This window comes from Hypanus sabinus, chromosome 2 (assembly GCF_030144855.1).
Source record: "Hypanus sabinus isolate sHypSab1 chromosome 2, sHypSab1.hap1, whole genome shotgun sequence".
In the NCBI taxonomy this organism is placed as follows: Eukaryota; Metazoa; Chordata; class Chondrichthyes; order Myliobatiformes; family Dasyatidae; genus Hypanus; species Hypanus sabinus.
In genome coordinates, this window is record NC_082707.1 from 178,754,427 (window position 1) to 178,777,535 (window position 23,109).

General features: G+C 46.9%; 1 protein-coding gene across 1 annotated transcript in view; it reads right to left on the reverse strand.

Annotated features, from left to right (window-relative positions):
* Window positions 1–2,242: 2,242 nt before the first annotated feature.
* LOC132387946 (intraflagellar transport protein 43 homolog A) overlaps window positions 2,243–23,109 on the reverse strand; it is a 28,740-nt gene continuing 7,873 nt past the window's right edge. The window contains exons 3-9 of the mRNA XM_059960265.1: window positions 16,211–16,275; window positions 14,099–14,131; window positions 12,967–13,013; window positions 6,176–6,248; window positions 5,203–5,278; window positions 4,276–4,338; window positions 2,243–2,471 (exon numbers count right to left, since the gene is read on the reverse strand). Of these exons, the coding sequence (XP_059816248.1) occupies window positions 2,349–2,471; window positions 4,276–4,338; window positions 5,203–5,278; window positions 6,176–6,248; window positions 12,967–13,013; window positions 14,099–14,131; window positions 16,211–16,275 (480 nt within the window). The 3' untranslated portion in view covers window positions 2,243–2,348. The remainder of the gene's footprint in view (window positions 2,472–4,275; window positions 4,339–5,202; window positions 5,279–6,175; window positions 6,249–12,966; window positions 13,014–14,098; window positions 14,132–16,210; window positions 16,276–23,109) is intronic.

Consider the following 23,109-nt stretch of genomic DNA (forward strand, 5'->3'; position numbering starts at 1 on the left):
AAAATGTTGATGTCCTGCTTTATATTTTTGGCTAGTCTGTCCTCACGTTTCTTGTTCTGGTTAACCCATTATAGGAAGGCCGTGAAGGTTTTCGAAAGGGTACTGAAGAGATTCACGAATATGCTGTCTAGAGTATTAAATATAAGGAGAGGTCAGACACAGTTGAGTTACCTGAACTGTCAGATACTGAGGGCAGAACCGATAGAGGTTTATAAAATTGTATGAGGCACAGGTAGGGTCAATAGTCTCTTTCCCCTTAGATAGAAATGTCAAAACTAGAGGTCTCTTCCTACCTTCCTGTGTCAGTCCTCAAATACTTCCCATTCCCACTCTCTCCCCACAGCCATATCAGATGACAAATAGCCCCTTGCCCTGCGCTATACCTTCAGTGGGATGAGTATGGAGACTGACACAGCTCTGGAGAGAGCGTTAAGAGTGGGTGTACTTTGGAGACTGACACAGCTCTAGAGAGAGCGGAGAGTGGGTGTACTTTGGGGACTGACACAGGGATGTGGGGAGAATGTGAGCGTTGGATTATTTTGGGGACCGACACAGTGGTGTGGGGTGAGAACGAGACACTGGGAATAGTTGGGTGGATTTGGAAAAATCGTTGAAAATATGGATTTAGATAGTGTGGGACACTGTCTATATTTAGGGACTGAGACAGGGTTGCGCTGACAGAAATGGGCAGCAGGATTAGTTTGGTTTTGAACACAGGGCTCCAGAGAGAGTACAGGCAGTCAGTTTAGCTTGGGGATAGATGGGTCTGCAGTGACTTGGTGGGGCAAGTGGGTTAGTTTCGGGTACAACATTAGGTTCTGGAGAGGGAATGGTATTAGTCTGAATACAACCATAGTGCTGTGGGAGGAGACTGCAGGGTGGTAGGATTAGTTTGGGAACTGATGCAAGGCTGCAGGTAGAGTGGGCACAGTCATTATTTAGACACCAACACAGTACTGTGAGGAAAGAGCTGGGCTATGACATGTGTCTGGGTTTTGAAAATGTATTGCCTGGAGAGGGAAGGTCTTGTGGTATTAGTTTGGGGACTGACACAGGGCTGTAGATAGAGCGGGGCAGTATGATTGGTTTGGGGAATGACACAGGCTGTAGGTAGAGAGTGGGACAGAGGGATTAGTTCGGGAACTGACACAAGGCTGTGGGTAGAGAGCTAGGCAGTGGGATTAGTTTGGGGACTGACACAGGTCTGTAGATAGAGAGTGGGACAGAGGGATTAGTTCGGGAACTGACACAAGGCTCTGGGTAGAGAGCTAGAGCGGGATTAGTTTGGGGACAGACACAGAGCTGTAGGTTAAAGAACAGAACAGTGGAATTACTCTGGGGATCAAAAGGGGGCTCTAGGTAGAGAGCAGGACAGGCTGTCATTTTAGAAAAGATTGTGCAGGGTGAAAATTTTTCCCAGTGTGGAAGAGGGAACCATGAGATAAAGTACGTGCATGTGTGTGAGAGACAACAAACACAGAAACACTCAGTGTACCCGTGTGTAGCACAGTAGATATGTGAACATAAGACCATAAGACACAGGAGCGAAATTAGGCCATCTGGCCCATTCAGTTTGCTCTGCCATAAATAGCTGATTTATATCTCTCTCAACTGCATTCTCCTGCCTTCTCCCATAATCTTTGGTCCCTTACTAATCAATAATCTGTCAACCTCCATTGTAAATAGATCTATTGACTTGCCCTCCACAGCCGTCTGCGGTAATGAAATTCCACAGGTACTCCACCCTCTGACTAAAGAAATTCTTCATCTTAGTTCTAAAGGGACACCCCTTTATTCTGAGGTTGTGCCCTCTGGTCTTAGACTCCCTCACTATGGGAAACATTCTCTCCTTACATCCATTCTATATAGGGCTTTGAATATTTGATGTTTCAATGAGATCCCACTCAATCTTAAAAAATCTACCTGCATATCGAAGTCCCTCAAAACTATTGTAACTTTGCCCTTTTGAACATACCTTCTCTATCTCCTGTTGTAATTTGTACCCTACATCCTGGCTCCTGTTCGCAGGTCTGTAAATAGCTCCCATCAATGTATTTTGACTCTTGCAGTTTCTTGACATACACACACACACACACATTGAGTGTAATTATGGTGCAGATGAGAATGTGTATCTGTGTGAGAGGCTGGTTACACACTGCAATTAGTGAATACACTGTGATAGGCACTCAGCTAGCCCTTCACTAACCACAACACAAGCAACAAATTAGATCAATAGAAGATAAGAGGTATAAAAGCAAATTCTTATTTTACAGCCTCAGAGCGTGAAGTCAGAGGCAAGCCCCAAACACAAAGGAAGCCACAGAGGACAGGCCTGCGTGTTCTCCTGGTCAGGAGTGAGCTGTCAGCAGCCTCAGGTCCTCCTCGTCCTGCCCACTGCGCTCCTCGCATTCTGTCAGTAGCTCCGAGGACACTTCTGTAAAGAGTTGGTCCCAGCTCCAGCATTCGTCCTCCTGGACAAGGGCACAACCGATTCAGATTTATTTGTCACATGTACATTGAAACATACAGTGAAATGCATCATTAACAACCAACGCACCAACAATGGAAGCACCAGCCACACATTCCATCTCCACTACAGTATGTCCACAGAACATAACAAAACAGAACAAATCAAGCAACAGCCAAACACCTCCCCCCATTCCTCCCTCCCTCTTAAGTACCCATCCACACACATACACAGTCCTCTAATGACAAGACCAGCCAGCTTCAGTATCCAGGGAACTCATGGATTCACAGCAAGGTAACACACAGAGCTATGGGACGGAAGACACACACATACACAGGGCGAAGGGTGACACACATAGAGCAAGGTGTTACATACACAAAGAATAATGGGTGACACACAGTGACAGAGGTCACTCACACAGACACGGATGGCACACGCAGAGAGCAAAGAGTGACACACAGAGCAACGGGAGACAAACTCACAGAGCGACAGGTGACATGCCCAAGGCGAGGGAAACAAGGCAATGGGTGACACATACAGGGTGATAGGTAAAACACACTGAACAATGGGTGACACACACAGTGACTGGTATCAGGGCTGGAGATCAGAAATATGCAGGTGATCCTGGAGAGTTTCAGGCCATTCAGTAGTCACATCACTACCTCCTGTGTACTGCAGACCAAAACCAGATCAGGTGAGACCTGTGGTCAGTCCACGGCTTGGGGTCTGACCCCGAGCCCTCTGCTGTCACTGTAATCCTCCATCTGACCCCACAGACACAGCCATTCCCCATCTGTCCACACACCACAGGGCACCTCCCTCTCATTCTGATCTCAGCAATTTCCATCCATTTATCTCCGAGCTGTGATTACACCCAGAACATAAACTGCTCCTCTCTGCAGACACTGCCAGAGCCAGTGGGCAATTCCACCTTTCTCTGGTCTTATTACCCCATCCTTGAGAACCTCATGGCTCCAATATCACTCCCCTTGTTTGTTCCTCACTCCCTCCACGTCCCTTCTTCTCCTTCATCAGCCCTCTGCTAACTAGCCTTCAACCCCTTCCACCAGCATCCCCTCCCCTCCACCTAGGATACCATGGTAGTGTAGCGGTTAGAATGGCACTAGTACAGCTAGGGCACTCCAGAGTTCTATTTCAGCGCTATCTGTAAGGAGTTTGTATGTTCCCCCTGTGAATTGTGTTGGTTTCCTCCAGGTTCTCCAGTTTTCTCCTTCAGTTCAAAGATGTACCAGACTGTAGGTTAATAGGCCGTTGTAAATTGTCCTTTGATTAGGCTGGTGTTAAATAGGTAGATTGCTGGGTGGTTGAGCACATTAGGCTGGAAGGGCCTGTTTCGTGCTGTATCCCTAAATAAAACCTCCACCACACCCTCCCAACCCCTTCTACCATTCCCCACTACCATCCCTTCACCACCCATCCACTCAACTCTTCTCATTCCTTCTATCGCCACTCTCCCCACATCCCTCTCTCCCACCCCAACAGTGAGGTGATCACAGCCACGTGGGCATTTGGTCAACCACTCGAGCTTTCTTTTCTCACTTCTGTTTTTTCTTTTCTTTCACACTCTCCTCTCTCGTCTTCTCTCTTTTGCTCTCTCTCATTCACTTTCATTTTCTCTCCCTCATACTCTCTCATTATTTTTTCCCTCTCTCTTTGTTCCTTCATTCGTGTTATCTATAGCCCTCCTATTCATTCTCTCTTTCTCGTTTGTTTTCTCTCTCAGATGCTAAAAGCCTGGTCACACATTTACCACCCCAGGCAGATGCCAGGTACTGAGGATCCCTCACCTCTCGGACATCCTGTTCCGCTGACAACATCTGACTCAGCAGCTTCAGGTCAATGTCTCCATCCTGTAAAAACAGCACAGGCATTTGTCAATAGTTCACCACCCAAAAACCCTTCCCAGACAAAACTGGACAGGTGGCCATGTGTGGGGCTAGATATTGGCCAAACACTTGGATAGATTGGCAGTCTCTCATAAACAGTGAACACTGGAGAGTAACAGTGCTTGATAACATGAAGCCCAGAGACTAGTGAGTACAGGGTGATGGACAGCCATAGCAGAAGTTTGGGTACAACTGTTCCCTGAACAGTATGTCCAGAACTTGACCATTCCCAGTGTTGGGACCAATTCCCCCTGGGACTAACCATCCCCCAGTGTTGAGAATGATCTCCCCTGAGACTAACCCACTCCCAGTACTGGGAATTGTCTCCCCTGGGACTAGCCCATTCTCAGTGTCAAGAACAGCTACTTCTGGGTCTAACCCATTCCCAGTGTTGGGAATAGTCTCTCCTAGGAATAACTCACTCCCATTGTCAGGAATGGTCTCTCTCGAGACTAACCCCCTCCTAGTGTCATGAATTGTCTCTCCAGGAACTAACCCTTATCCAGTGTCTGGAGCAGTCTCTCCTGGGACTAACCCATTCCTGGTGTCAGGAATGGTCTCTCCCAGGACTAGCTCACTCCTAATGTGAGGATAGCCCACTGCCAGTGTCAGGAACACTCTTTCTAAGGACTAATCCACTCCAATGTCAGGAATGGTCTCTCCTGGGACTAAAGCACTCCTGGTGTTGGGAACGATCTCTCTGGACCAACCCATTCCCAGTGTCAGAACTGATCTTTCCTGGATCTAATCCACTCCCAATGTTGGAAATGGTCTCTCCTGGCACTAACCCACTCTGATGTCAGGTATGGTCAAGAATAATGCACTCACCAGAGTCTGGAATGCTCCGTACTTTATTAAATCATTATCCAAGTCACGGTATGTCATCACCCGATTCACCTGGACACTGAGAGAATTGGCTGGTTAATTCTGGAGTACCTCGGCAAAGAGTATCACCCTCATTGATGTACCTGGTCTTGGGAACATTTCTCTTCAGTGAGTAATGCACAGGGTATCTCCCCCTCAGTGACCCTGTTCACAGGGTATCTCCCTCCTCAGTGACCCGGCCACTGGGTACCTCCCACCGTGACACCTTATCCAATATTAGTGCAGGTTCCCTAATAGCAGGGAGGGGTGGAGGGAGCTTTCCACTTTCCCTTCCTGATTATTATCCATGCACTTCCCTGTCTCAGTCCCCAACCCTCTACACACCAACTGAATCCAGACATCCCACCCCTTCCCTCACCCCAACCTGAAATCCCACTCTAAATAATTAGGCCTGCAAATTGTACTGATTGAACTTCTCAAAGGTTCAATATGGGGGCATGAAATGTGAGATATCAGGAGAGACTGGACAGCCCTGGGGCGCAGGAATCTGAAGGATGGCCTCAGAGAGGTTTATAATATCATAAGGTATAAGATGGATAGTCAATGTTCTTTTTTCCAGGGTAGGGTAGTCTATAATTAGAGAACACATGTTTAAACTGAGAGTGGAGGTTTAAAAGGGGTGTAGGTTATAAGTGTGGGTTATAAGTGTGGGGTATAAGCGCAGGTTGCATGTGGACTACAGGTGTAGATTATAAGCGTAGATTATGTGTAGGTTGTAAGTGCAGGTTACAGGGGTGGACTACTGGTGCTGGTTATCACTATGTGTTACAGCTGTGGATGAAACACAGGCTGCGGTGATAGACAGCTGGAGTGGGGGGAGACATGAGGTCTGGTGGTGAGCCCAAGCTGTAGTCCACCATGCAGCAGGAGGGTGGGGGAGGGAGCATGCGGGAAGCCCAGTGTTCACTGCGCCTACCTGGGTGGGGCAGCCACCTGCATGGCTAGGTCCTCCTCTTGTACCTCCTCCAGGTCCGGAATGACAGGGATGTCTGCAGTGGAGTACAGGTGCAGTCCAGTCAGAGTCACAGGAAGCACACGGTACTGGGGCTGTGCTGGGGATCAGATTCCAGCTGTGGGGATTGATCTAAAAATCTGTCGCCCGCCCCACTCCTCTGAAGCCTGTCCATCGACGCACTACGTGAATAGGAATTTGGCAAGTTTTGTTGGACTGAATGGCCCGTTCTTGTCAAAAACTTTCTAATGTTCTTCTCGTCCCTTGCAACACTGAACCTGCCTCCTGAGGGTGACTGCTCACCATCATGTCACCTCCAGATCCTTGACACCGACAAGTCACCCCTGAATTGTCCTTGTTCCAGGAGATGACACTGAAAGGCAGTGATCCACTGGGGCCCAGCTATGCTGACAGGTACAGGATACAAGGGAGTCACTCAGTACAGGGATCAGCATGGTGAAGCTGAGTGATTCGACAGCACAGAGTTGGTGGGAGGAGGTCTTTGGTGATACCTGAAGAGGCAGAAAGATTTTTTGACAGAAAGGCATCATCGGTCTGTTGGTGGGTATTCACATGGAGTAGAGACCAGACAGAAGCTGAGGGGAACTAGTGACCCATTCCTGCTCCTGGTACTGAAATTTCACTTAGAGGGACATATGTCCCACCACCAACTTCAGGAATATTTTATAGAACACTACAGCACAGTTTAAGCCCTTTGGCCCACGGTGTTGTCCTGACATTTTAACCTACTCCAAAAGCAATCTAACTCTTCCCTTCCACATAGCCTGTTTTTCTTTCACCCACATACCTATCTAAGAGTCTCTTAAATCTCTCAGATGTATCTGCCTCTAACACCAGCCCTGACCGTGTGTTCCAAGCACCCACCACTCTGTGTAAAAAGAAACTTACTCCTAACATCCACCAACCCCATACATTCCTTCTGTTACTTTAAAATTATGCTGCCTCGTAACAGCCATTTCCATCCTGGGAAAAGTTCTCTGACTGTCCACTTGATCTATGCCTCTTATCATGTGGAAAAATCAAGTCTCGACCCGAAATGTTGACTGCTCCTTTCAACGGATGCTGCCCGACCTGCTGAGTTCATCCAGCTTTTTTGTACATCTATGTTAGACAATTGTTTGTTAACTACAGCTCCACCTTTACTACAACACACACAAAATGCTGGTGGAGCACAGCAGGCCAGGCAACATCTATAAGGAGAAACACTGTCGACGTTTCCGGCCAAGACCCTTCATCAGGACTAACTGAAAGGAAAGATAGTAAGAGATTTGAAAGTAGTGGGGGGAGGGGGAAATGCGAAATGATAGGAGAAGACCGGAGGGGGTGGGATGAAGCTAAGAGCTGGAAAGGTGATTGGCGAAAGTGATGCAGAGTTGGAGAAGGGAAAGGATCATGGGACGGGAGGCCTCAGGAGAAAGAAAGGGGGAGGGGGAAGCACCAGAGGGAGATGGAGAACAGGCAAACAACTAAATATGTCAGGGATGGGGTAAGAAGGGGAGGAGGAGCATTAACGGAAGTTAGAGAAGTCAATGTTCATGCCATCAGGTTGGAGGCTACCCAGCCGGTATATAAGGTGTTGTTCCTCCAACCTGAGTTTGGATTCATTTTGACAGTAGAGGAGGCCAGTGATAGACAAATCAGAATGGGAATGGAACATGGAATTAAAATGTGTGGCCACTGGGAGATCCTGGTTTTTCTGGCAGACCGAGCGTAAGTGTTCAGGGAAACGGTCTCCCAGTCTGCGTCGGGTCTCACCAATATATAAAAGGCCACACCGGGAGCACCGGATGCAGTATACCACACCAGCCGACTCAAAGGTGAAGTGTCGCCTCAGCTGGAAGGACTGTCTGAGGCCCTGAAGTGTAAGGGCAGGAGTAGCACTTGTTCCGCTTACAAGGATAAGTGCCAGGAGGGAGATCGGGGGGAAGGGATGGGGAGGACGAGTGGACAAGGGAGTCGCGTAGTCCCTGCGGAAAGCATAAAGAGGTGGGGAGGGAAAGATGTGTTTGGTACTGGGATCCGTTGGAGGTGGCAGAAGTTACGGAGAATTATACGTTGGACCTGGAGGCTGGTGGGGTGGTAGGTGAGGACAAGGGGAACTCTATCCCGAGTGGGGTGGTGGGCAGATGGGGTGAGGGCAGATGTGCAGGAAATGGGAGAGATGCTTTTGAGAGCTGAGTTGATGGTGGATGAAGGGAAGCCCCTTTGTTTAAAAAAGGAAGACATCTCCTTTGTCCTGGAATGAAAAGCCTCATCCTGAGAGCAGATGTGGAATTGCGAGAAGGCGATAGCATTTTTGCAAGAGACAGGGTGGGAAGAGGAATAGTCCAGGTAGCTGTGAGAGTCTGTAGGCTTATAGTAGATATCAGTAGATAAGCCGTCTCCAGAGATGGAGACAGAAAGATCAAGAAAGGGGATGGAGATGTCAGAAATGGACCAGGTAAATTTGAGGGCAGGGTGAAAGTTGGAGGCAAAGTTAATGAAGTCAACAAGCTCAGCATGCGTGCAGGAGGCAGCGCCAATGCAGTCATCGATGTAGCGAAGGAAGAGAGTGGGACGGATACCTGTATAGACTTGGAACATGGACTGTTCCACAAAGCCAACAAAAAGGCAGGCATAACTGGGACCCATACGGGTGCCCATGGCTACACCCTTGGTTTGGAGGAAGTGGGAGGAGCCAAAGGAGAAATTATTGAGAGTAAGAACTAATTCCGCTAGATGGAGGAGAGTGGTGGTAGAAGGGAATTGGTTAGGTCTGGAATCCAAAAAGAAGCGAAGAGCTTTGAGACCGTCCGGGTGGGGGATGGAGGTATATAGGGATTGGATGTTCATGGTGAAAATAAGGCGGTGGGGGCCAGGGAACGTAAAATCATTGAAAAAATTCAAAGCATGAGTAGTGTCATGAAATAGGTGGGAAGAGATTGAACAAGGGAGGATAAGACAGTGTCAAGGTATGCAGAAATGAGTTCGGTGGGGCAGGAACAAGCTGAGACAATAGGTCTACCTGGACAGGCAGGTTTGTGGATCTTGGTTAAGAGGTAGAAACGGGAAGTGCAGGGTGTGGGAACTATGAGTTTGGTGGCAGTGTATGAGAGATCCCCAGAGCTGATAAGGTTGGTGATAGTTTTTCCATGGATAAACATATCAGAATCAGAATATCCTCTACTGTCAAAATGAATCCAAACTCAGGTTGGAGGAACAACACCTTATATACCGGCTGGGTAGCCTCCAACCTGATGGCATGAACATTGACTTCTCTAACTTCCGTTAATGCCCCTCCTCCCCTTCTTACCCCATCCCTGACATATTTAGTTGTTTGCCTGTTCTCCATCTCCCTCTGGTGCTTCCCCCTCCCCCCCCCCACTTCTTTCTCCTGAGGCCTCCCGTCCCATGATCCTTTCCCTTCTCCAGCTCTGTATCACTTTCGCCAATCACCTTTCCAGCTCTTAGCTTCATCCCACCCCCTCCGGTCTTCTCCTATCATTTTGCATTTCCCCCTCCCCCCACTACTTTCAAATCTCTTACTATCTTTCCTTTCAGTTAGTCCTGACGAAGGGTCTCGGCCCGAAATGTCGGCAGTCTCCTTATTGATGCTGCCTGGCCTGCTGTGTTCCACCAGCATTTTGTGTGTGTTGTTTGAATTTCCAGCATCTGCAGATTTTCTCGTGTTTCCACCTTTACTACTCTAACTTCAAGCAAACTTGTCACCAACTCCACACCCTGGGAGTCAGCAAGTAGATTCTCCCTTGATTTCCTGAACAACAGACTGCAATCGGCAAGTAATTGCCACAATTATTCTAAACACTGGTGCTCCACAAGGTTGCACCCTCAGCCTCTACTCCTTGTATGTTCATGGCCACATGGCCAGATCCTGCTTAACAGCACTTACATTTGCAGATGATGCCATGTAGTGGGCCGTATTGCAAGTAAGAAAATAGAACCACAATGTTGTGCCAAACTTTTAACCTACTCCATGATCAATCTAACCTTTCCACCCAACATTTCCCATAATCCTCCATTTTACTTTCATCCATAGAAACATAGAAAACCTACAGCGCAATACAGGCCCTTCGGCCCACAAAGTTGTGCTGAACTTGTCCCTACCTTAGAAATTACTAGGCTTACCCATTGCCCTCTATTTTTCTAAGCTCCATGTACCTATCCAAAAGTCTCTTAAAAGACCATTGTCGGCAGCCCATTCCACGCACTCACCACACTCTGAGTAAAAAACTTACCCCTGACATCTCCTCTGTACCTGCTCCCCAGCACCTTAAACCTATGTCCTCTTGTGGCAACCATTTCAGCCCTGGGAAAAAGCCTCTGACTATCCACACGATGAATGCCTCTCATTATCTTGTACACCTCTATCAGGTCACCTCTCATCCTCTGTTGCTCCAAGGAGAAAAGGCCGAGTTCACTTAACTTGTTTTCATAAGGCATGCTCCCCAATCCAGGCAACATCCTTGTCAATCTCCTCTGCACCCTTTCTATGGTTTCCACATCCTTCCTGTAGTGAGACGACCAGAACTGAGCACAGTACTCCAAGTGGGGTCTGACCATGATCCTATATAGCTGCAACATTACTCTCAGCTCCTAAATTCAAGTCTACAATTGAGGAAGGCCAATACACCGCACGCCTTCTTAACCACAGATCCATGTGCCTATCTAAGACATAACAATGAGCTGGAGTACAAGAACAAGACAGAGAGCCTAGTGACATGGTATCATGACAACAACCTTTCCCTCAGCATCAGCAAAATAGAAGAGCCAGTCTTTGACTTCAGAAAGGGGTGGTGTATGTGCCCCTGTCTACAGCAATGGTGTTGAGGCTGAGAAGATTGAGAGCTTCAGGTCCCGAGGAGTGAACATAACCAGCAGTCGGTTCTGGTCCAATCAAAGAGATACCATGGCCAAGAAATCTCATCAACATCTCTACTTCCTCGGGCGATGAAAGGAATTTGGCTTGTACCCAATGCCTCTTACAATTTTTATCAATGTACTATAGAAAGCATTCCATCCAGATGCATGACAGCTTGGTATGGCAACTGCTCTGCACATGACCACAAGAAACTGCAGTGAGCTGTGGACACAGTTCAGCACATCTGTGAAACCAATCTCCCCTCTAAGACTGGTTGTACATCTCACTACCTCAGTAAAGCAGACATCATAATCCTAGACCTGGACCTCCCATCAGGCCTAAAAGCATGTACCACCTGGCTCAAGGGCAGCTTCTGGTTCTCTAGTACAATAAGATAGATTCTGGACCTCATAATCTAAATTATGATTTTGCAACTTGTTATCTACCTCCTCACACCTTCTCTATGGCTACTATACTTTATTCTGCATTCTGTAATTGTTTTACCTTGTACGACCTCAATGCATTGTGTAATGATTTATATGAATGGTATGAAATCCAAGAAACACACGCAAAGTGCTGAGGAGCTCAGATGGAAAACAGTACAGTTGACGTTTCGGCCAAGACCCTTCGTCAAGTCCTGATTTCTATCATTTGCAGATTTTCTATTGTTTGTGAGCATGAAGGGCAATCTTTCCACTGTACCTAAGGACATATAATAATAAACTAATTCCAATTCTCCTCACACATTTCCAGGGTCAGACACAGTCTTCTGCACTGTCTCATCACACACTCCTGGATAGACACAGAGTGAAGCTCCCTCCACACGATCTCATCATACACTCCAGTGGTCAGACACAGACCAAAGGTTTCTACACTGTCTCATTACACATTTCTGGGATCACACAAGAGCGAAACTCCCTCTACACTGTCCCAACATATACTCCCGGGGTCAAACACTGAGTGAAGTTCCCTCTACATTGTCCCAACATACACTCCTGGGGTCAAACACTGAGTGAAGTTCCCTCTACACTGTCCCAACATACACTCTCGGGGTCAAACACTGAGTGAAGTTCCCTCTACACTATCTCATCACACATTTCTGGGGTCAGACGCAGAGTGAAGTTCGCTCTACACTGTCCCATCACACACTTCTGGAGTCAGTTACAGAGTGAAGGTTTCCACACTGTCCCATCTCACAATCCCAGGGTCAAACACAGAGTGAGGGTTTCCACACTGTGCCAATTGCTGGGCTGCTAGCATCTCTGATGAATGGACCTATCTCAGACCAGGCAGCAACAGGTTGCAGCTGCATCCTGGCCGGTATCGAGTGCCTGATCTCATCAAACCCCTTCATCACTGAAACTAAGCACTTCAGTGCCATCCTCAACACAAGTGTCATGGCTTGCTTGAAGACAGATAGCTTGCATTAGGCACCAGCCATTTTACATTAGGTTGCAAATTCTAATCTCATTTCGAGCCACTTTATGAAAAGCTCTTTTTTATTCGACACATGATTGTGCAAAATATTCACCGTCGCTGTCCCAGCCTAACAGCTAAGAATGAGAGGGCAAGCACAGCAGCTTAAACAAAGGCAAAATTCCATTTCACAACCGATTGATTGATATACAGCAGAACCTCATCAGTAAACAGGCGGCAGAGTGAAGTGTGCTCTTGATCCTAATCTTTTATTTAGATGATACATTCAGCTCTTTTTACTTATTTTGCCTTTTTGATTCAGACAGAAAATTGAACAATTACGATGGTGGGGGAGGTATGTGGCTGTACAGTTTACTCTGTGGTTGTTGATGAGGATATCCTAGTTCAGTCCACCACCATCTCTCCCCCCCTCCCTGATCCACAGCACCTCCACACTCACCTCCATCATCATCTGAGTCCTCAGGGCTCTGGGGCCTCAATCGGTTGCTGGAGAGGACAAACTAAGATTAGGATCATACATACAGTCCAGAATGGTGCCCCAACACGGTTTGAATGAACCCTTTCACAGAAAAGTTAATTAAAGCTGTGTGCAGCAAGCGACCACCAAACAAGCATCCCCTCCCTTCTCAACAAACCTTCTCCACCCAGAGCACATCACTAGTGTACAATACAGTACAGGTTCACATTCACAGTGTGCACATCTACACACATACACCCGGCATCTCACACTCACACACATCGAGAACATCATCACAGCACAGCATTCGATGTTGTGCCAACATTATAACCTATTCTAAGATCAATCTAACCTTTTCCTCCTAAACAGCCCTGCATTTTTCTATCAACTGTGTGTCCATTGAAGTTTCTTAAACATCCCTAATGCATCTGCCTCTACAACCACCCCTGGCAGCAAGTTTCACATACCCACCACTTTCTTTGGGTAGGACCTACCCCAAACATCCCCCTTATACATCTTCCAGTCTTCCTAAAATCATACCCCTTGTATTAGCCATTTCAGTGCTGGGAAAAAGTATCTGGCCATTCACCTGATCAATGTCTCTTTATCATCTTGTACTGTACACTTGTATTAAGTCATCTCTCAGTCTCCTTCGCTCCAAAGAGAAAAGCCCTAGTTCATTAACCTATCCTGATAAGACATGCCCTCTAGTCCAGGCAGCATCCGGTAAATCCCTGCAACACCCTCTCTAAAGCTCTCACACTCACACCCACCTTCCCATCACACACACACACAAATACAAACCAGCTGACACACAAATCCCCTCACTTGGCAGGAGGATTGGCAGCTGGAGGAGGAGGGGACAGAGGGGGTGAGGGTGGGGGAAAGACAAAGGGAAAAGCAGGTGGTTGAGGGTGATGCAGATATGGGGAGGGTGGGTGGGGAGAAGGGAATGCTAATATTCAGATGCTCAAGATGAGGGCTGGGGGATGTCATGGACAGCCACAGTCAATCGGAAGAAACACACACCCTGAACTCCACTTGCCGCCCTCTGGAAGATTAGAGGAAGGGGGCCCCCAGAGCATGACTAGGCAGGGTTTCATGAGGTACTTACTCCTCGAGTTCATCCGACACCTTTCGACCAGATCTGAAAATAAAAGAGTGAGCACAGTCACATCAGCACTCAATAACATTGAGATTTTACCCAGTCAAGTTGTTACAAGCCAAAGAAAACAATGACATCACTATCACTGCTGTTTGTGATGGGATGGTGTGGAGGGAACCTCACTGTGTCTGATCCCAGAGAGTGTGATGGTACGGTGTGGAGAGAGTGCGTGAAAGGACAGAGGGAGAGAGGGTCAGGGCAAGATGGGGGAGGGGGGGACAGAGTGAGGTGGGGGAGAGGGGAAGAGTGAGGGGAGAGAGGGGAAAGGGGCAGGGGAGAAGGAGGGGGGAGTAAGGGGAAGGGACGAGTAAGGCAGAGGGATGGGGGGAGGGGGGAGGGGAGGGGGTAAGGGGAGAGGGAGGAGGGGTGAGGGGAGGGAGGGGGAGGGGATGAGGGGTGAGGGGAGAGAGGGATAGGAAGCAGAGAGGAGAGAAGAAGGAGAGGGGGAGGGTGAAGGAGGAAGGGGGTGGAAGAAGGGGAGGGAGTGGAGGAAGGGGAGGAAGGGGGAGGAAAGAGGAAGGGGGTGGGGGAAAGGAGGGGAGGTGGAAGGAGTGGAGGAAGGGGAAGTAGGGGGTAAGGAGGGGAGGAGGTGGGAAGGGTGGAAGGAGTGCAGGAAGGAGGGGAGAGGAGGGGGTAAAGAGGGGAGGAAGGAGGGGAAGGGAGGAAGGAGGGGGAATGAAGGGAGGAGGGGGCAAGGAAGGGAGGAAGGGAAGAAAGGTGGGAGGGAAGAGGAAGGAGCAAGGGATGGTGTGGAAGGGGTGGAGGGGAACTAGGAGGAGGGAGCGAGCGAGTAGTAGTGAGGTGGTGAGGGAGAGTTAGTAGATAGGGAAGAGTTAGCCCCTGATTGAAGGTGAGACTGGATCAGGATCTCTAACCCACCTTGGTGTTTTGCTGACAAACACCTTGTCTATTCAATCACAGGCTGGTGCTGAGGCAACGCCGCCCTCTGCTGTTAATGTCAGTGCTGGCACCTCTCCACAGCGGCACCCCACTTCACTGCTGCTGACTACTCTGCACAGCTGTTCCCTGCTCCCCAGTTGCCAGCAATGTGCTGGAGAGGCCAGCAGAGGGGCCCCGACACTACACATCACATCCCTCTGGGACCAGAGGGCACAGCTTCAGAATAGAGGAATGTCACTTAGAACAAAGATGAGGAGGAATTTCTTTAACTAGAGGGTGGTAAAACTGTGGAATTTATTGCCACAGGAGGCTGAGGAGTTCAAGTCATTGGGTGTATTTAAGGTGCAGGTTAATAAGCTCTTGATTAGCCAGGGCATAAAAGGTTACAGGGAGAAGGCAAGAAAATAGGGTTGAGAGGGAAATGGATCAACCACAGTGAAATGGTGGAGCAGACTTGACAGCTGAATGGCCTAAATCGGTTCCTTTATTTTATGGTCCACACATTCAATAACCACGCCCAATTGCACCTGAAACTCTTGGGGCGCTGAAGGAAGACAGGAGTGGCTCGGTGACAGGGATCTACATAGTCCATTATAAACAGTACAGGCTCTTTGGCCCCAATATTGAGCTGATCTTTAAACCTACTCTAAGATCGATCTAAACCTTCCCTCCTACATTGCCCTCCACTTTACTTTCATCCAACACAGTCCAAATATGCTCTGGTGGCAGTTCACAATGTTGTCATGCTTCTGGTGTCAACATGGCATGCCTACAACTTACTCATCCTAATCTGTATGTCTTTGGGATATGAGAAGAAACCAGAGCACCCAGAGGAAGCCTAAGTAGTCATGGGGAGAGCATACACAATTCTTACAGACAGCAGTGGGAATTGAACCCCGATTGCTCACCACAGATGCTGCAACAGTTACACCGCCATCACTTCCTCCGCTGAGGGGAGTAGTTTCCTGCAGTCTCCCCTATCTACACCCCTCAATCTGATATACTTCACTCACGTTCCCTTTCACCTCCTCCACCCCAGGGAGACACAGGGTGAAGTTCTCGCTTCCCATGCTGAGATATGAAGACATCTCAGGTGACTGCTGCACACGGTCAGGCTGAATTGGGTGAGGCTGGCAATGATTGCAAGCGTTCGGCACTCACTTGGAGAGGCGGGGGGTGTCATCTGCCCATCCTCCCAGTCGACGGGTGGGTTTGCTTGGGGGGTCCTGAAACAAAGGCAAATAGGTTAGATCATGCAAGTGCATGGCAACAAAAGCCAGTGGCACGGAGAGTGGAACCTGTAGAGAGGTAGCCAGATATGTGCAATCGACTCCTCACAAACAACCCCACAGTGACCGACGGTGCCATAACTTGCATGCCAGTGTCAGGAACATGGTGCGTACAGGAGCTGGCATGTTACGTTGAAGTTGTATAAGACATTGGTGAAGTCTAATCTGGAGTATTGTGTGCAATTCAGGTCACCTACCTACAGGAACAGTATCAATATGGCTGAAGGAGTATAGGGAAAATTTACAAGTATGTTGCTGGGACTTGAGGACCTGAGTTATAGGAAAAGGTTGAATAGGTTAGGACTTTATTCCCTGGAACATAGGAGAATGAGGGGAGATTTGACAGAGGTTTACAAAATTATGAAGATTATAGATAGGGTAAATGCAGACATTTTCCACTGATGTTAGGTGAGACTAGAACTAGATGTAATAGAAAAGGTGACAGATGAAATATTTAAGGGGAACATGAGGAAGAACTTGACTCAAAGGGTGGTACAAGTGGGAAATAAACTTCAAGCACAAGTGGTGGGTGCAGATTTGATTGCAACATTTGAGAGAAGTTTGGATAAGTACTTGGTCAGGAGAGGTATGGAGGGCTAGGGTTACATGTGGGGTCATGGGACTAGGTAGAATTACAGTTCAGCATGGACTAGACAGGCCAAAGGGCCTGTTTCTGTGCTGAGGTGCTCTGTGGTCCAAGTGTGAGAAACAACGAGGTAGCAATGATATGGGGCTGCTTTGTGTTCAAAATTATCAGAATTAAATGAACAGATAACATTAATTAAATCAAAGACAAATTATAATCATGGGCACAGACATTGGTTTATTAAAGTCACATGTACCAAGATTCGGTGAAAAGCTTGTCTTGAGTACTGTTCATAAAGATCAAATCATTGTACAGTAATGAAAAACTCACTTGCAACAGCATTGCAGGTACATACCAGCAGATATACAGTATTCACAAAAAACAAGTTAAACAATTTTCACAAAGAAAAATGTAATTAGAACAGAAAAAAAACAGAGTTCATTTTAATGGTCACTGTGTTGCTAAACAATAGTGATTAGGGTTATGCGAATTGATCCAAATGTTGAAGTAGCTGTTCCTGAACCTGGTGGTGTGGGACTTCAGCTTGCTTACCTCCTGCCCAAAGGTGGCTGTGAAAAGATGGCATGGCCTGGGTTGTGGGGATCTTTGAGGAAAGACGTTTCCTCCTTGAGGCAGCTCTTCCAGTAGATGCTACCGATGGTGGGGAGGGATGAGTCCGTGATGTATTGGGTTGAGTCAACTCTGCAGTTTCTTATATTCCTGTGTATTTGAATTGTACCAGACCATGATGCAACCGGTCAGCATACTTTCAACAGCACATCTGTAGAAGCTTGTCCCAGTGTTCAATGACAAGCATACTTCCAAGAAAGTAAAAAGAAACTGGCACGCTTTCCTCACGTGCTGGGCCCAGGACAGGTCATCCGATAAGTCGCTGCTCAGCAATTTAAAGCTACTGACTCACTCCATCACCGATTCCCCAGTGTAGACGGGTGCATGGAAGGGAAGGGAAGAGAAGAGAGAATGGTACCTTTGAGTAAGATGGTTGCAGAAGGAAGTGTAGACTTGGAGGAGAAGTTGTGTCCACAGCTCTCTGCAGTCTTTTGTGATCTCAGGCAGAGTAGTTGCCACATTAAGCCATGATGCATTTGGATAGAATGCTTTCTATAATGCATCAATAAAAACTGGAGAGGTTCAAAGGGGACATGTTGAATTTCTTTAACAAAGAGGAACAATCATGAGCTTTTTTGGTGGCTGTGGTGTCAATGTCTTTGGACCGGAATGGGCTGTTGGTAAAATCTCAAGATGGCAATGAGGAGGCATACAGCAGTGAAATAGAGCAGCTGGCTGAGTGGTGTCACAACTTCACACTCAACAACAGTAAGACCAAAGAATTGATTGTGGACTTCAGGGAAAGTCAGGAGAACACACACCAGTCCTCATCAAGGGGTCAGTGATGGAAAGAGTGAGCAGTTTCAAGTTCCTAGCTATCAACATCTCACAGGTGATCGATCCTGGGCCCAACACGTTGATGCTGTCATGAAGAAGGCATGTCAGTGGCTTCATTATTTCATTAGGAGTCTGAGGAGATTTAGTATGTCACCAAAAACCCTTGCACGTTTCTATAAAAGTACAGTGACTGTAGAAAGCTACAACTGGTATGGAACTGTTCCCCCCATTACAAGCGGTGTGGGACAGTCCCACAAAGTCAGTGGGCGGCCATCCTACAATTACAGTCAGTGTGGCACAGTCACCCCTGTTGGTGTCAGTGTGGTGGTGGCCTACAATTACAGACAGAGTGGGACTGTTCCCCATTTTCGTCAGCATGGGGCTGTCCTTCTGTTCATTGGTCTGGGGCCATCACTCCTAGTTGCAGGGGACCTGAGTCTGTTACCCCGGTGTGGGACTGCCCCACAGCTACAGATGTGCTGCTGTCCTCCTCCCCCCACCACAGTTGTAGCCAGTATGGGGCTGTTCCCACCCCCCCATTGCAGTTGGCAAATGTTTTGCAGTGTGTATGAAATCCTTACTCCATGGGTCATTGCTTTCAGTTGACACAGGAGTAAATAAATGAAGAAAGGATTGAATACTTTGCATTCACAGAAGGAGACTCTCTCAATTCAATAAACTCTTTGATATTCTTCTTAATTTTCAAAAATAAACTGCTTAGGAATGCTGAGAAGTCATGTTGCCTAAAATAAGAGATGACTAATGAAGTGTGGGAAAAAGGCTGAAGGGAGGACGAGGACATATTCTCTTCCCGGGAATCTGGGAGCTGGCACAGATACAGCTAGAACTCTCCCGTCCTGTCCAAATCTGACCGTAGACTCCCTGCCTCCACCACACTAACTGCCCTCCTACTGTCTTGGTATCATCGGCAAACAATGCCCCAGTTCCTTCATTCAGGTCATTAATGTTGCAGCCCCATCACTAACCCCTACAGAGCATCACTTGTCACTGGCAACAATTTGAAAAGGACTCCTTTATTGTCAGTCTCTGACTTTTGTCAGCCAACCAATCATTTACCAATGCAGGTATCCTGCCTCTAACACCATGGGCTCTTAACTTGTTTAGCAGCCTTGTATGAACCACCTTGGCAAAGGCCTTCAGAAAATCCACTACTCTTGTTTGTTATGACCTTGCACCTTATCATCTATCTGCACTGCACTTTCTCTGGAACTGTTATACTTTATTCTACCTTCTGTTATTGCTTTACCTCAGTGCACTGTGTCATCATCTTTATGGACAGTATGCAAGACAAGCTTTTGACTTAACCTTGGTACATGTGAGATTAATAAACCAATTCCAATTACAAGAATGTTATCAGGACTGGAGGCTTGAGTTACAAGGTGAGACTGGATAAGCTGGGGCCGTTTTCCATGGAACACATGGGGGTGACCTTATCAAGGTTTATAAAATCATGAGTGGCATGGCTAAGGTAACAGACACAGTTTTCCTCAGGGTTGGAGAATCTGAATCTAGACATACAGCTTTAAGATGAGAGGAAAGATTTAGAGAGGTTGGTGGATGTGGAGAATGAGCTGCCTGATGAAGAGGTCGAGGCAGGTACAATTACAATGTACCATGGACAGGTACATGGATGAGAAGGATATGGGTCAAATGTAGGCAAATGGAACAAGCACAGATCAGCAACCTGGTCAGCAGAAACATTGGGCTGAAGGGCCTGTTTCTGTGCTGTGTATTTTCTATAACTCCCTTACTGTGACAGATGTAAAAGATAGCACAGCAGTATTTGTGAGTGCAGCCCTCTGATTGTGACCAACACTAATCCCTCAAATGTCATCAGTACAGGCAGATTCTGGTCATTTCTCTCACTGCTCCTTTGAGCAGTTTTCTGCACCCCAACTGGCTATTTCACCGTGACACACACTGCAGAGTTTGGCCACAACTTGAAGAGCTGAGTGGTATTGGAACTCCAAGGGTTAAATTGCAAGAAGATTACACAAACCAGCATTGTAATCCTTGGAATCTGAAAGCTGATGTGATTTAAACATTCAAGATATTATGAGGAGCTAATAGGGTGGTTATTTCTACTAGCTGAGAATCCAGGGCGGGGGGGGGGGGGGGGGGGTCCAAGCTTTCATGACCAGACAGGAAACTGTGCAAACATACATGAGGAGCAGAGACTGAGTGTCTCAGCAGTGACTGATGTGGGTAACAGGGACTGTGACGGATGAATCACTACTAACTCGGTGTGTGTGTGTGTGAAACAGAGACCGTACATGTGTAATATGGACTGCATGTGTGCAACAGGGACCATGTGCATTTAACATAGATCACATCCAAGCATTGACCGCTTACGTAACAGGGATTGTGTCCCAGCACTGACTGTGTGTATAACACGGATTGTGTGAGCAACAGATGCTATGTCCCACCACTAGTACTTCAAGCAACCCTTTTACAACCACAGGAGGTGCCACTTTCCTGGAGGACTGGAAAGCTGTTAGGGTCCAAAGGAGAGCAGGTGTTTAAATGAAGGAAAGGCAAACAATGGCAGCAGCAAACCCATCACAACATGAACCAACTTCCCATTAGTGCAGGGTCCTTTCAACACCAACACCGACCAATCACTTTTCAGTTAACAAACACAGTACATCCCCATGCTATGATTTTAGAAAACTGCCTGCATCATGATATCCTGTAATATGAATCTTTCACAAAAATTGACAAAACTTGTTTCAATCACATATTCTGTTTATTCGTTTTTTTTCTCTTCACATAAACTCTGTAAAAATCAATTCTTAATCAATACCTCAAGCTTTTTTGGTAGTAATTTGGAATTCAACAGGATGAATTTGTAACAGGATGTAATGTTCTGAATTTCTCCATTAGATGTCCAGAGGAGGTTCATGAGAATGACCCGGGGAATGAAAGGGTTAATGAATGAGGAGCATTTGATGGCTGTGGGCCTATACTCGCCCATATGATTCGATTTGGGAGCTTAAGGTAAAGGAATACTTAGGAGTCAGTGATCATAATATGATCACTGGCATTATACAGATAATTCATTGATCAGATGTGATCTTAATATACCATATCTGGCATACATGTGGAGAGAATAAACTGTGATTAAAGCAGGTTGGCTGATATCCATCATGGTGTGTATGGCTGGAGAGCCTGTTGCCTTGCTACATCTCCCTGAGACACAATGAACTCCAAGAGCAGGAGGTTTTTAAAACATGGAAGTAATCTCAAAGGCATGCAATCCATGAAATAGTTGGAATTACATCCTCCCAGCACTGTGGAGAATTCCTTGCATGCATTGCCCTGGCTAAATGTTGTTCAATCTTCCCGAACTACTTCATAACAACGAGGCACGTTTTCACACAGCTCCATTCTTGGAATCAGTGAAAAATTGTTGGGATTGCAAATCCTATTCCTATCTTCTTTTTCCACGAATTTATCTGGACTATCCTGCTCCTCCTCACTGTAGAGAGACACTAAACAAAGGCAGATGAGTTAAACATCAGAGGAATTCCATGAGCTCATCCCCAAGTCCAGTTTCCAAGTGAAGGTTAAGGGTCCTCATAATTATTGCATGACACTTGTTGAATGCCACTAACTTCTGAGTTCATGCTCTGTGCATTGGATGCTATAAACCATTCCCACTGTGGCTTTCTGCAATCCAATGCTCCAGAGTGTCACCTGTAGTTAATCTCTGTCCTAATACTCGCCCTTCTCCTTTACGACTGCAAACCACCTCAGGATGACCACAGCCTTTTTGCTCACCTTTACTGTGACTCATATCCTCTGGGAAAGGATGGTTCTCAACCTGGGTCACACTCTATCTCTACCAGATCAAATCCATTTATCTCTATTTACACTATTACTTCATCTGTCTTGGTCTGAACACTTTGTGCTTCAGATGGTGCACCTCCAGTTTTAACTCATTACCTACTTTCCCTGATGGTGGTCTAGTTCTGCTTTAAGTCTCTGTCCCTTCCTTACCATTCAGGCTGTTTCCCTCCACAGATGCTGTCTGACCCACTGACTTCCCCCAGTGCTCCGTGTGCTGGTTTGAACTGGCCGAGGTTTTGGTGAGCTGGTGGGGTGCTGACCTCCACACTCGGACAATGGAAGATTGTAGTCATCATTGTTTTCACTCTTACTTTCCTCAGTGACATCACACACACCTGATCCAGGTCTTGAGATTTTTATACTTCACAGCTGACTGTTCTGATTATGATTTTTCTTTTTGTTCATTTTTCAGGATCAAATTAGAATCACGTTTATTATCACGGGTATGTGACGTGAACTTAGCAACAGCAGTTCAATGCAATACATAATCTAGCAGAGAGAATGAAAAAAATAAAACATAATAATAATAAACAAGTAAATCAGTTACATATATTGAATACTTTTTAAAAATGTGCATAAACAGAAACATTGTACATTAAAAAAAAGGTAGTGTTCAAAGCTTCAATGTCCATTTAGGAATCGGATGGCAGAGGGGAAGAAGCTGTTCCTGAATCGCTGAGTGTGTGCTGTCAGGCTTCTGTACCTCCTACCTGATGGTAACAGTGAGAAAGGAGCATTCCCTGCATGCCAGAGGTCCTTAATAATGGACGCTGCCTTTCTAAGACATCACTCCCTAAAGTTGTCCTGGATGGTTTTTGTATTAGATTTACAACCTTCTTTCTGTCCTATGCAGTAGCCCCTCCATACCAGACTGTGATGCAGTCCGTCAGAATGCTTTCCACAGTACA